At 36.8% G+C, this 13,390-nt stretch overlaps 1 protein-coding gene across 1 annotated transcript in view; it reads right to left on the bottom strand.

Moving 5' to 3' along the window:
• The window catches only part of UCHL3 (ubiquitin C-terminal hydrolase L3), a 47,171-nt gene extending 34,014 nt beyond the window's left edge, over positions 1-13,157 (bottom strand). Inside the window, exons 1-2 of the mRNA XM_009281724.1 lie at positions 13,152-13,157; positions 904-1,032 (exon numbers count right to left, since the gene is read on the bottom strand). Coding sequence (XP_009279999.1) covers positions 904-978 — 75 coding nt within the window. The 5' untranslated portion in view covers positions 979-1,032; positions 13,152-13,157. The remainder of the gene's footprint in view (positions 1-903; positions 1,033-13,151) is intronic.
• Positions 13,158-13,390: the final 233 nt, after the last annotated feature.

Raw genomic sequence — 13,390 nt, 5'->3', positions numbered from 1 at the left:
TTACAGGACCTAATGACTAAGAGGACTGACCTAGTCACTCTTCTCTCTGTTTAAACAGGTTTTGTTATAGAAGTTAAGCTTTAATAGGTAACTGCTTTGTCCTTATAAACCATGTGTTCTTTTTGAGAGATACATTAAAAGGAAGAAGTTTGGGCAGATTCACCTCAAACTTTTTGGCTGACCTTATCACAATCACATAAGATTTCTATAAATTGAAAGATCAGTATGAATCACACGTTTCAACCTACATAAAACTCAAAGGAGATATGTAAGATGGATTTCTTCTCTATGTAGAAACATATGATGACACAAAATAAGCAGACTCAAAGATTTAACCAAATCAAGTATTTCAAAGCCTAACATAGAGGAAGAAGGGGGGGGAATTCTCTTTCATCTTAGAAATATGTCTTATCTGTCCAAGAAGTGAAAGCCATATTGGTACTGATGACTGAACTGAAAGCGGACTGAAGTTTGGTCAGTGCAACAGTATGAAAACTCAAAAAGTAGTTGCATTTGATATAGTCCTACACCCTACCTCTTATTTTGATTATGCTATTGTAGCTTTCTGCTAAAAGTAGCAGAACTGAGCCATTTCACAGTGCATATTTAAAAAAGAAAAGCCTTAAACTGTCTGTAATAGAAAAATGTGAGGCATATTTCTCTGTGCTTCTACATTACCTTTTCCCACTCCAGCTTGAAAAGAAATTGGAAATATACATGTAAGGTTATCAAAAGAAGGTTCTGAAGGAAGCATTTTGTTGTTGTTTTTAATTAAGAAGTCTCTTGAATAAGTTTTGAGTCTCATCTTGATTCTATTATGACACCAAAGTACAAGATTCAAACTGTTCATTCCCATTTCAGGTACAACAAAAATGATTAGCTGATTATTAAATAAACATTTACCTTTTCTGTTATTGGAAAGAGAAGTAGCACTGCACAGACAGGTCTTGGCACCATGCTAAGCAGTTCTGGTTCCATACCATAAACATCTACAAATTGCCAGTCAGGATGTATACCTAACTGTTTGAGAAACTAGAAAAGAAAAAAATAGAATAATATTAAATGAGTACGCTCATATACTTATCTTTTTAGAAGCATAACAGAGTATTTACAATGTTAAAAACATTGCAACAACCCATACTTTCCAAAATTTAAGGAGAATAAACGAGATTCAAGTTTTAATAAATAAGGCTGAATAAATCGTAGTGCTAACAAAGACACACAAAATCCCCATGTTTTATTTATTTAAACAGCTTTATGAAAGGGAAGTGAAAACACTCCCAACACTATTTCCTAAAGCATTAAAGCATTTCAGCCATTTTGAAAGTGTTTTGCCACAAAATAGAGAAGTACTTAATATTCACTTTAACTAGAAATCATGGGTCAGAGCACGTATGAATAAACTTATATTATTTGACTCCATGAGTACTTCAGAATACCTGACACCAGTGCTTATATTGAGGCTGCTGGGTTTCAGCAATTCAAAAAAATTGTGATCTTCAATGGCCTTTTGAGCAAAGAGACACAAGATACATATTTTAGTAGGTGTACCTTTTAAGGTGTTCTTTTACATGAAAAGTCCTTTCAAACTATGACAGCGTAACATATTTTGAAGTAGACAAAGATTAAGTGCCAGACAATAATCATGAATCTTCAAGTAATTCTCAGTTGCTTCTTTAGAACTTCTGAACAGCATCTAAGCCAAAGGCTTTCTGATCATCTTTCCTATGCTACAGCTATATGTCACAATACAAAAAGTAATTTTGGGTCTTCTACCTAAGGTTAAGCCACTTAAGAAGGAAAGAGAGACTGTAGCACCTACTAAGCTTTGACACCCTTAGACTACAATTGGGCGCCCACTTTTTAATCAGATATTCTTCTTTTACTCAGATAAGTTATGTACCACAACAACAGTTGCAGAATTAATAACTATATATGATCTAAAACAATTTGAAATATTTGTGTTACCAGAGTCTAGAAGAACCTAACTGAATTCAGAAACTATTGTTACTATACACACACTGACCATTCATAATTATAAGAAAAAGCTAATTGTACACTGTGGAATACACAAATCCTATTTTGAAACACTACTTCTACTGGTAAAAGAAATACATTTTGCAGAAAAACTTAAAGATGTGGGAACCCTGTGTACTTTCCAAAAAGTTAACAGTTCACAACTTACTATCTCTCTGCTGGAAAAACCATATTCTATAGGAAAATCTTATCCAGTCACCTGGGGCTCTCGAGTTTAAAATAATGAAAGTCTGCTGAGAAACAGCTGCAAATTTAAATGCTTGGAAAAACATGCAGCAAGTAATAGTCCTCTATCCTCTCTAATGGAAAACCAATGAACTCCTAAAGCATTTCTTTAGCCAGCTCTCAGCAAAACCAACTCTGCGGTTCCCAATACTCTTCCCAAAAGTGATACTGTAGAAGACCAGAGTAATTTGCCCATTATCTTTCTTAGAAGGGAAAGATTACTTTAAAAGCTTCATCATACTTCCAGCCAACGCTATTTGAGGAAATCTATTTATTGATACATTTGCAGTAAAGATGCTTAAGAATCACATAAGATGATAAGCCTAAATGAAAGGCATAGATGACTCTCCTTTCCATAATCCACCTAGTGAGTAGGTTTACATACGCACAAAAGAATTCAGTATGAGTTATGCCATGTTTGAGTAGATTCATACCTACATAGAAATAACTGTAAAAAAGACCCCAAATGAATATTTTATTAAAACAATACACAAGAACGTACAGTGAAATACAAGTGTCTTCGTCTAACACGAGATCCCTTCAAATAGCAGTTTCAACTTGTACTGGGCAAGAGGCAAGGTGGTTGTTTTTCAGGAGACATAGCCAAGGGGCTGACTCTCAATATTTAGAGATATAAAGGAGACAGTTTCTACAAAGGCTGAATGTATGGACAACAAGTATTTATTAAGAGTAAGGAAGATTTTTACCAGTAACACTTAGGAATATCTTCTACAAGGGGGCATAACGATAGAAAATATACATACCCTTAAGTTTATTAAGAGAATGAAGCTGCAGGTTGCAGCCAGTGTTTTGGGGAGGGGTGAACACAAACCCACACTTTACCATTTTAAATGCATTATTCTCTTTCTGTTTTACACTGCAAGACATGACATCAAAACCAAGGGCAAGTAAAGGCGATTTAAGTTTGAAAAAAGTGTAAAGAATATCTTGGAAAAATTAATACGGCTTTCTGTGTATCTACAGTAATAAACTATACAGCTCACAGAGCTAGTTCAGTATTTGATTCTGGCTGCATTGCAAAATATGGAGATTTTCTTTTCATAAGGCCATGTAAACACTTTTCCCCATTTTTCTCTTTTTCTTACAATACCTACTAATAATGAAAAACATGGACTGACCATAAATTCAAAGAGGAAAAAGAGGATGAGGGGAAAAATAAAGTGTCTTTATCAAGCTCTTAAGGAAATTTTGTTCCCTTATGTAGAGGTTTGTGGGACTGGGCACAAGTCATAATTAAGGCTTTGCAGAACCTGCCCTTTTTGACTATTTTAAAAAACAAGGTAGTTTTGAAGTACAATAAGAAAATTCACTCAGAAGACTGCTTACGTAATACATCAAGCTCTTTTGGTTCTGTACCACCTTTAAGTCTTGCCAAGATTGGGAAGAAGGCCAAATTATTACCTTTTAATGAAAATGGGGAAAAGGGAAAGTGTTAAGTGTTTACTAGCTGATGAAACAGAAGACAGTACATTTTGAACTCCTATTCTAACCCTCTAGGCTGTGAAGATAATTACCACTTTGTGAATGACAGAAAAAAAATTCTGAAGGGGGAGTACACGTATGGGTGCATTAAAATATTATTTGTACTTCTAGTACTTTTCTTATGAAGCCAATGACTAATCTTTCCATCATTTTTACTGCTGTTATTCAGAACTGTGGGAAGAGTAATGCAACTGAAAAAATACCGCTTATTATTTTGCAAGATTACATGAAATAAGGGTGCAAAAACCCAACAAAATAAAAACAACACTCACTTAGAAAAAGACCCCACAACCAGAAGAGGCAAGTCTAGAAGGATCACATTAAGCTACTGGACAAATAAGTGATTTAGGTTCCCCTGTCCTGTTCTACACCAATGGGGAAAAAAAAAACCCAACCAACCAATCAAAACAAACAAAAAACCCCCACAAACCCCAAATCAACAAAATGCTCCCTAAACCCAAGAAGAGCTACTCAAACTCCTAAATAGAATACTCAATGTAACTAAAACTCCACAAATATAGGGTGCCTTTCATTATTCACGTTACCATACAGCCCAGAAACTTTATAATCTAAGAAATTATAAATTTCAGTATACAATGAGAGTGATGACTAGAAGTGATGGTCAGCACTACAGGGAACACAGCAAGAGCATAGGTTTGGTATGACAGGCAGTGATCTTAACACACAAGCAGCCTAACAACTTTATTGTAGAATAATAATTAAAAAAAAAATACTAAGGAGAGACCCAAAATAGGCAAAGGGGTTATCTCTGTGTATCAAGAGGGTTTCATTCAGACCTGGAGAAAAAAAAAAAAACAGAGATATCCTTCTGAAAATTTAGTAAGTAGATGATAAAAACTGGCAGCATAAGCCCCTATGTAAGAGAGACTGACAGATGGGTAACAGATGAACAATAGATGGCAGGATGGGAAGAACCCTTAAAACAAATACATGGAGCTTATTTTTAATGTGGAGACATGCAAAGAAAAAAAAACGGAGTCCAATCAATGACACAGCCAGATAAGTAATCTTTTGCAATTGTGTTCTGAATGGATAAAAGCAAGGCAAGACTGTATTTAGCAAGGTCAGGGAGAAGAAATTTTGTAGGAATAAAAACAAGTTGTTAGGAACCAGAGCAAGTTCTTTAGAGGGACAAAACTCCATATTAGATATGACACAGGAAGGTCAGAAAAGAGAGGTCACAAGCAACAGCTTCAATTTTGGCAAGTTACCTGAATACCTTAGTTATAACTAAATTAAACCTCCTTTTTTTCCTCCCTCAGTCTTTTTCTAGCTCTTTCCTAGGCCAGACAAAGATGCTGGTACAAGGAGGAGTCAGTTATGCACCAGGAGGTGAAGCAACCCCTTCCCCACCAACAAAAGCATTCCTGTTTTAGGACAGCAGGCAGTTCTGTATGATTTTTAGACAGTGTCATTCATAGGGAGGGACCTCTGCTGCTTTGCATTCCAATTACTCAGCGATTACCCAAGCAATTTTATTCTACAGATACCTATCGGATGGAGCAGTTAGGGTACTTTACACTGTATCTGAGGGCCCGCTCACTTTCAGCTGTTTACGTTCTCTTAGCTTATTGATACTACATACTCAGGTTAACATAAAATAGCAGCTTTATATTTCTTTAGATCTGCACAAGAGAGTGTTAGATACTCTTTTTCAGTCACTACTTATCACATTGCTGGCTCTTCTTAATTTATATGTCTTCGAGCATTTACCTTAGAAAAGAAGATACTTGGCTACATTACAGAAGTCTTACAGGGGCTTAGGAAGAACAACAGCAACAACAAAAAACACCACATGTCTGTATCTAGCTTATTAACTTTTTCAGAACTTTATTTTTACTGATTGTTGTCATTTTTTCAGTTGTCTCTTTTCTTGTTATATTAAAATACCTTCCTGAAAAACACTTCTTGTTTTTTCACTGGTCCAGCTAACCATTAAACAAAAAGTCACTTCTGAAATTACTTTCCCCACGCACACCCCTTATCTGCACTTCTCATGAATTTCTCCTTTTTTCCCCAGTATTCCAGAAGGCCCTTCCTTCTCACCTGATTGTTACTGTTTTCAACTAGCTAAGGGAGAGTGCAGAGTGCTGAGACTCATCTCAGCAGTGCACAGTAGAACAATGAGAAACAATGGACATAGGTTGGAACACAGGAAATTTGAACTTGATAAGGAAAGCATTCAAAAATAAATTTAAAAAATAATTATTATGGTCAAACACTAGCACAGGCTGCCCAGGAGGCTGTGGAGCCTCCATCCTTTGAGGAATTCAGAACTTGACAAGTTCCTGAGCAACCTGTTTTTAACAGAACATGGTTCGACTACAGAACTCTAGGGGTGCCTTCCAGCCTACCTGATTCTATTCTAAATCACCACAAACTGTAAATCTGTATGTCTAAATGTCAGTTAATAGCAAAAACATTAAAATAAGCACATTTAGGCACGTTACCTATGTGGTATAACCTATACTGTTTCCATTGTCGGTACCACTACTTTAACCTACTAACTGTTAGGCACTGAAAGAAGCACAGAGCAGTTATCTGTAATACATGATTCTGCTCTGAGGCACGCTGGCTACCTTTAAGGTTAATGAAATTTATTTAATTAAAAAAAAGAGTTCATGCTTATTTATTAAAGAGCCTCAAAAGTAGAATGGAAACCCAGTGGACAAAGGCAACCTAGCAACATCTTGACCCAGATGACTTGACTTCAGCAGTTTAAAGTAGTACTTCTGCCAACGCAGTTACACAGCCAGCAGGAAGATTTGATTTATGGGGTTGACAGAGATGTGGAAAGGGTAAGTGGGATAAGAGAAAGTAAGGGTGTAATTCATTTTAACAGAAAACTTCTGAAGTAATTAATGCATAATTTAAATATTGTCTTAAGTAGCGATGCTCTTTTCCACTTTGTCTCTTGCATGTAAAAACAAAGTGAGGACAAACACTGAAACAAAACGGACTTTGAAATGTAGGTGCTATTAAAGTTGGATAGCATTTGCAAATATTTCAAGAGCACCACATTCTAAATACTAAGGCATTATACTGAAGACTTTGAGTTTTCCACATTTTACTGTGCTATTTTTATACAAAGTTGGAACCATGAAAACATAAAACTGGCAAAATGCACAAATATTTCCAGACACTCAGATGCAAAAGTCAAAGAGCTTTTGTGGGGAGAACCAACTGTTATAATTCTCTTCTAAATGCAAATGCAAAGCAAGACACCAACAGAGTCTACATTTTATTGTACTTCTGCTCAGTGGATTAAAGCATCGCTGTATCACGACAAAACCACAGTTAAGACTTTCTTCTGCAAAAAACAAAATGTGCCTATGGCTTTAGGAAACTGGAAGGACTACATCTAAATAAACTAATGAAGACAATCAATATTGTAACTTTTTCATTAAAGCATAAGAATTTTTGGCACTGTTAAATTGAAGCTAATCTTTTTCCCTAGAAAGTAGTAAGACACTGCATAAAAAATGCCTGATGGAATTATCACCAAGAAAAAAAAACAACAGAAAAATATATTACAATTTATATAAATCCACAAATAGATGGTTGTATTCAGCCCCTTAAGTATCCAATTCTTATTAAACTAATGTACATTACAAATATGAATGCATAATATTTTGCTTTCAACTCTTTATACATCATTTCTAGAGGCATATTACAAAAACCTGCTTGTTTCAGAAGTGAAATTCCTTTACGGAAATAAGGGAACCACCCAAACAATATTTTGTTGTTTGGGCATTATAAGGATATATTTCTTAACTCTTTCATTATGACATTTATGAAATTAAAATGAAGGGATCATTTTTCAATACATTTTAGAGAAGGCGTCTTTCAGACCGTTAATCAAAATGACTGACGCAACAAAGTGGCGGCAGCTGTAGAAGCTTTAGTTCTATACAGCAAGTCAAAAGGCATACCAGAAGCAAATACATGGCTGTAACTTACGTGAGGTGCGTTGTTCTTCTTTACCAACTACTGCTCACTTAGAGTGGCCACAGTATGGTCTTGCTCAAACAAGAGATGCTCCATTATAATAAACTTACTTGGGAAATTCAAGATTTACCACAAATTCTTCAATATCCTCAGTCACTGTATTTCAGGACCTCATAAAAAAGTTCAAGGAATACAGCCCATTTATCATCACTTTTTTTTTTAATTTTTTTTTCCAAAATTTGCAATGAAGGAGGAAAAAAGAGAACACTTTCAACTTCATCAAAAATGTGAGAAATCTTACACCCACAAAATTCTTATCCTTCCAATTGTATTAGTTTCTTCAGGGTGTCTAAAAGAGCAGCACTGACTTACAGTTAGCGCTCCTGATCTTCACAATGAGCGGTATATATTTTTAACATATCCATCAAGCAGTTTCGAAACTTAATACTCATTATGCCCAGGCACTGCCATATATATTGAACCAGGCAGCAATGCAAAGCGCACAGAAAGCTGGGCTAACCAGCTGACCCAGGCTTCCTCCAAAACCTCCCTAGCGAGTGAGAGCTTTAGAATGCTCCGAACAGAGTCCTGAGGTGCAGCTACTGAGACATTGGTTCAAAACAGGACACCACGTTATGCTGTGAAAAACACTTAGAGACCTGTTTCTACCATCTAAACAATTATTCATAATGGGCACGAGCTGGATCAACCCACTTTTCCAAATAAGCTGTTATAGATGTTATTTTTACAGTGTACTAAAACCACCATTGGATTCTACTGATTCTGCTGGTCCTTTAAGCCAAGGAAAATGAGGAAGCAAGGAACAGCATCTTCAGTGCAACAAGATAATCTACCGCATGAACCACTATCACTTGTTTTCCACTCTGTAGCACACCATTCACTTAAACAGTGTTCGAGACAGTAAGAGTTTCCTTGTTACAATTTTTAGTTTATTTTATTGGAACAGAAATCAGAAACTCAGGAAAAAAGAGCACAATAAAAGGCCAGAAGTGGCAAGTACAAATAGAGGAATGAAGTACGTGGTTTTCTCAGCTTTCAATTACTGAGTAACGTACAAAGACAGATCTAAGTCAGTCTTTCCTTTCAGCTATTCATATGAGTAATGCTTTAAACCCCAAACCAAGTTGCAATTTTCCCTTTGTAACATATCTACCTATTTAAACTCAATCAGAGATCTATATAGCTTGAGATATTTTAAACTAGAAAAAGCCATTCAACAACTGATCTCACAGTGGACATCTACAGTCCCTTCATATTTGTCCTTGTGCTTATTCTTTGCTATGCTGTGCCACAGTCTCAACACTTCCTCTTTGTTGGTTCTGTGGAAGGCTTTCTGGGGTATTCTCTTTACAGAAAGAGACAAACTGAGTCCTGGGCTTCCACTTTCTGAGGCTGCACTCATAATAACAGGCTGCTTTCCAAGCACGCACGCTATCTCCGCTATTTCCACTCTGCTTACAACAGAAGAGTTAAACTCCACTTCCCCACCCCCCAACTAAAAAAAAAAGTAAGCTTAGCTAAGCATTTTCAGAAGGACACCTCTGTTTCTTCACATCCAACATAATTTCACTCCAACACAGTACCTCATCTGTAAGTACTACCACCCAACACACTTCAGGAATTGTGGGCACTGCCTTTTCAATGACTTTGATCAGTAGGGCTTTCTTTTGGGAAAGCTTGTTGCGATAGTGTTGCAGAGTTCATAAAATGGAAAGACCTTTTAGGAAGATTAAAGTTTGTTTCCTCGAGATACTTAATTAATCTCTGTATCTGTCCGACACCCTTAAGAAATGTGTTCCGTAATTGGGTGAAGACTAGCTGTATCCAGTTTCTGCCATTTGTTCTGTTTCGTGATCTTTATTGCCCCTGTGACTTTAAAGCCACACCTGTCAAGGGCATCCATGGACTAAAATTAATTTCTTTATGTAGCTGACTCTCAGTACCTTAATGGCTTTAAAAAAAAAAAAAAAAGTAGGATCAAAGGCCTGAAAATAATGCTGGAAGGTAACTAAGAATTGGCAAGTAAGCCCTGTGTGGCAAGAGGAACCCAAAAGCCACAGTCAGCTCTCAGTAGTTTAACTCTGAACTACCTGAAGCCAGTGCTTGAGCTTCATAATCAGATGCAGTCAATTACTCTAGCCTTATCTGGATATAACTAAGGCATGAGTTGACATGGTACCTTATCTAGGAAGTAAGGATATTTCTTAGAACATGTGAGATGAAGAAAGGTAAGAGAGATCATGGGAGATCAAGAAAGATACCCACCAATACTACTTTTTTGTTTATCTATGCTCGCTAGGGAATCAATCAGGGGTTGCAAGCCAGATCGAAGGGACGTCATGATGAAGAACAATCAGCTTGTGTCTGATCTTTTCACTCCAAAAATTTGTATGCAGTCTGACTGTTTGTTTTTTTTTTTGTGGTAGAAGAAATTGAGAACAAGATACACAGCCAAACATTACCTGGTAAACAGTGGGCAGATAAACCCCATTTTCTTGCTTTTTCTCTCCCATTAGTGGGGAAAGTCTTGTAAGAGATTCAGGAAGAAGGGCAGCACTGGTCACGTCAGGCCCCCCAGCTGAAGGTCAAAGAGAAGAAACCATTCCCTGTCATCACTGTACACAAAGTGGAGCTTTCAAAATGCTGAGTCATCAACTCTATCTGTATCAGAGGTGGACTAACAACTCATTCTATCAGACTGTAGAAGTGGAGGGGAAAAAAAAAAAGTATTGTGACAATTAAATTAGCACTGTATGGTACATTTAACTACGCTGACTTCTCTCTTAAAAAGATCACCACAGATATGTGGCTGTGGTATTCTGAGTGAGTCACTGCCATTGGAAATCTTTAAAGCTAAGAAAGAATTATTTAAAGGTTCAGAAACTGGCTGGTGAGGATAAACAGGAATATTCTAACACATATGCACAAAGAGAGATCCTATATACACTAACGATTTAGAAATTCCTAGACTTGTATTATAACATAAATGCTTTCAGATAGAGAAAAATTTTCAAGATATTTTGGAAAGATTTCACATACCCTACAACTAAGAAATACCAGTTCTTCTCCATTATTGTCTGAATTTCTACCACAAAGACTGAGAGAGTCTCAAATTTGCAACTTACATTTCAAAACTAGAGAGCACACAGTACGGTAAGAACACATTAAAAGCAAATGAACCTGCATTTAGTGCATTTCCTTTCTAGTTACTATTAAAAAAGGCAATAAAATGATTGGTACAATAATCAAAATAGGCTATCCATTTGTTGAATTGTAATGACAGTTCTGACTACAATCTAATACTTAAGAATCCACGCATCTTACAGCTGACTGGAATTTTCGGGGGTTTTAAGAGTTCACTACCACACCTAGCAATAACATTAACACTAAAAGAAGTACTATGTTCCAAGGATAGTCTAACACTCAACTAAAACAAATAAAATACAATTAAAAAAAAAAAACAAAATAGCAAAAAAACCCAAACAAACCAAGAAACACATGGCTAGATGTCTGTGCAAAGAGATACATGTATTAAACTGCTACTAGAAACATATATTACAGCTCTTAGGGGCACACCATTGTTTTTTTTTAATCCTGAACAATTCTAGAATATTTTACAGAGCACAGCACAAAGTACCATAAAAAGAGTCTGTCCTTGCAACTAACTCAACAGGATTTTTTTAAAATGTGTTCGCAACTTCATTTGAATCTCAAATTACTATTATTGTTGTTGTAAGCAGGATATGAATAACTGGTGACTAATAGCCCTGCTGTTATACAGTTTACCAGTGTACTGATGAGATTAAAAGAACAGTGACTAATAATGAGAGGTATATGCATATTCAACACTGACCTTTTTTTCTTTTTTTTTTTCCTTAACTTCTCAGTTAAGACTGGCAAAATATAGTGAATGTGGAAGTCTAACTGGTCTAAAGTGGCCTTTTCTGCACAGAAATATTAACAAGAAAATACCTGCAGAGCAAGAGTTCCTATAATCCACGATCATCCACAATTGATAGATATCATCCATCATCAATGCAAAGCCAATGGGCAAGAGAGACAGGCTTTGAACACACTTAGAATTGTTCATTTAATGTTCTTCTAGGATTTTCTCCATATAATATAAACATGTAGCAATACAAAATAATTCAGATATTTGGAAAAAGTCACTAGTTTTTCCTCCTCAATTTCTACTTTACAGCCGACAGGACTTTATTTGTTCCATGATAAGCTCCTCTCAACATCTGGAAAGTGAGAAGTTAGAGAATTTGAAATTCTACTAGTCATTTATTCACATTTATTTTCTTCCAAACTGGAATTTAGTCTCTGAATTTCAAAATTTTAAAAAAATCTAAAACATGAGGAAATTATAGCATACATTCAAGAAAAGCTCCCAGGAAAGGCTGTTAATTTTAACTCAGGACTGGGATTAAAAACTTCTCAAATTGCTCCACAGCAGCAATACTGTAAGAATTGTAAAATTATTTGTCCCAGGAAACTATAAAGCCAAGTACAAAATGACCCAGCATCAAATAACCCTTCACTCTCCTGCAGACTCAATTAGTATATTACAGCAACAACAAAAAAATACATTCTTCACACACAGATATTCCTGATTTCCAAAATATTCCAACAACATAGTTTTAAGAATGTCATCTTACTGATGGAAGCTTCAGAGTCTTTTGGCTTAAACACCATCCTTAACATTATCAATAGGCCTGCTGGGATCAACATCTGACCTCTAATGCTTGCTAAATATACTCAAAATTATCACTGAGTACATGATGCAGGGCTGGAGTATGTGTGATTTCCTTTCAGCTAGTTTATCTAGCACTTAGCATTGTTCTGTGGACTAGAACAAGCTTCCTTTTTCTAGTGTGGGTTCTACTACGCTAACAGAAACACCAACAACAAAATCATGTAGATATTGTCATGAATAAGTAGCAAAGTGCAAATATGGTAAAATGACATTATTTCTTACGGTCAGCCAAGGAAGAAAAAGACTGCGACACAGTGATGTAAGCAGATCCATACAAGTGCACAAAGCCATCATGTACAGGTCCAGAACTGGCACACATTATATATAATAATGCTTTAATTAATGAATTAAAACCCACCTTGAAACACATCAGAGATTACATTACATTAATAGCCAGACCCCATCTATTCTCTTTTCCTTCACTGTTTTTTCTTTCATATAGTATTTTTACACGACGCTATGTACTCAGAGGTTTCAGGAGGTGCCAGTAAGGTCCAATATTAGAAGACTGCGCAGACACCCGTGGGGGAGGAAGGGGTAACTCTCGTTGGAGAAGCAGGAGTCTTTACTACATGAAAATGAAATGGGCCTAAAGCTGCAGAGAGACTAAAGGTTACCTCAAATAAAAGTTGCTTACCTGATTCGTGACCTGAAAAGCAAGCAGAAAACAGGGGAGTTAAGACCCCAGTTAGATCCGCGGGCTAAGACCTCCCCCGCTCCCTGCCCCCTCCAGCCGTCCCTCAGCCCGCGACGCTGAGCCCGGAGCGGCCCCGAGCCCTCTCCCCTCCGCCATCCTCCCTCCGGCCAGCAGCCAGCAGGTAGGCAGCCCGCCCGCGCAGACCAGCACCTCCCCCCCCGCCCCCGGCCCCCCCCCCG

The sequence above is a fragment of the Aptenodytes forsteri genome, unplaced genomic scaffold, assembly GCF_000699145.1.
Source record: "Aptenodytes forsteri isolate BGI_AS27 unplaced genomic scaffold, ASM69914v1 Scaffold51, whole genome shotgun sequence".
NCBI lineage: Eukaryota > Metazoa > Chordata > Aves > Sphenisciformes > Spheniscidae > Aptenodytes > Aptenodytes forsteri.
This window is presented reverse-complemented; position numbering and strand designations above follow the sequence as displayed.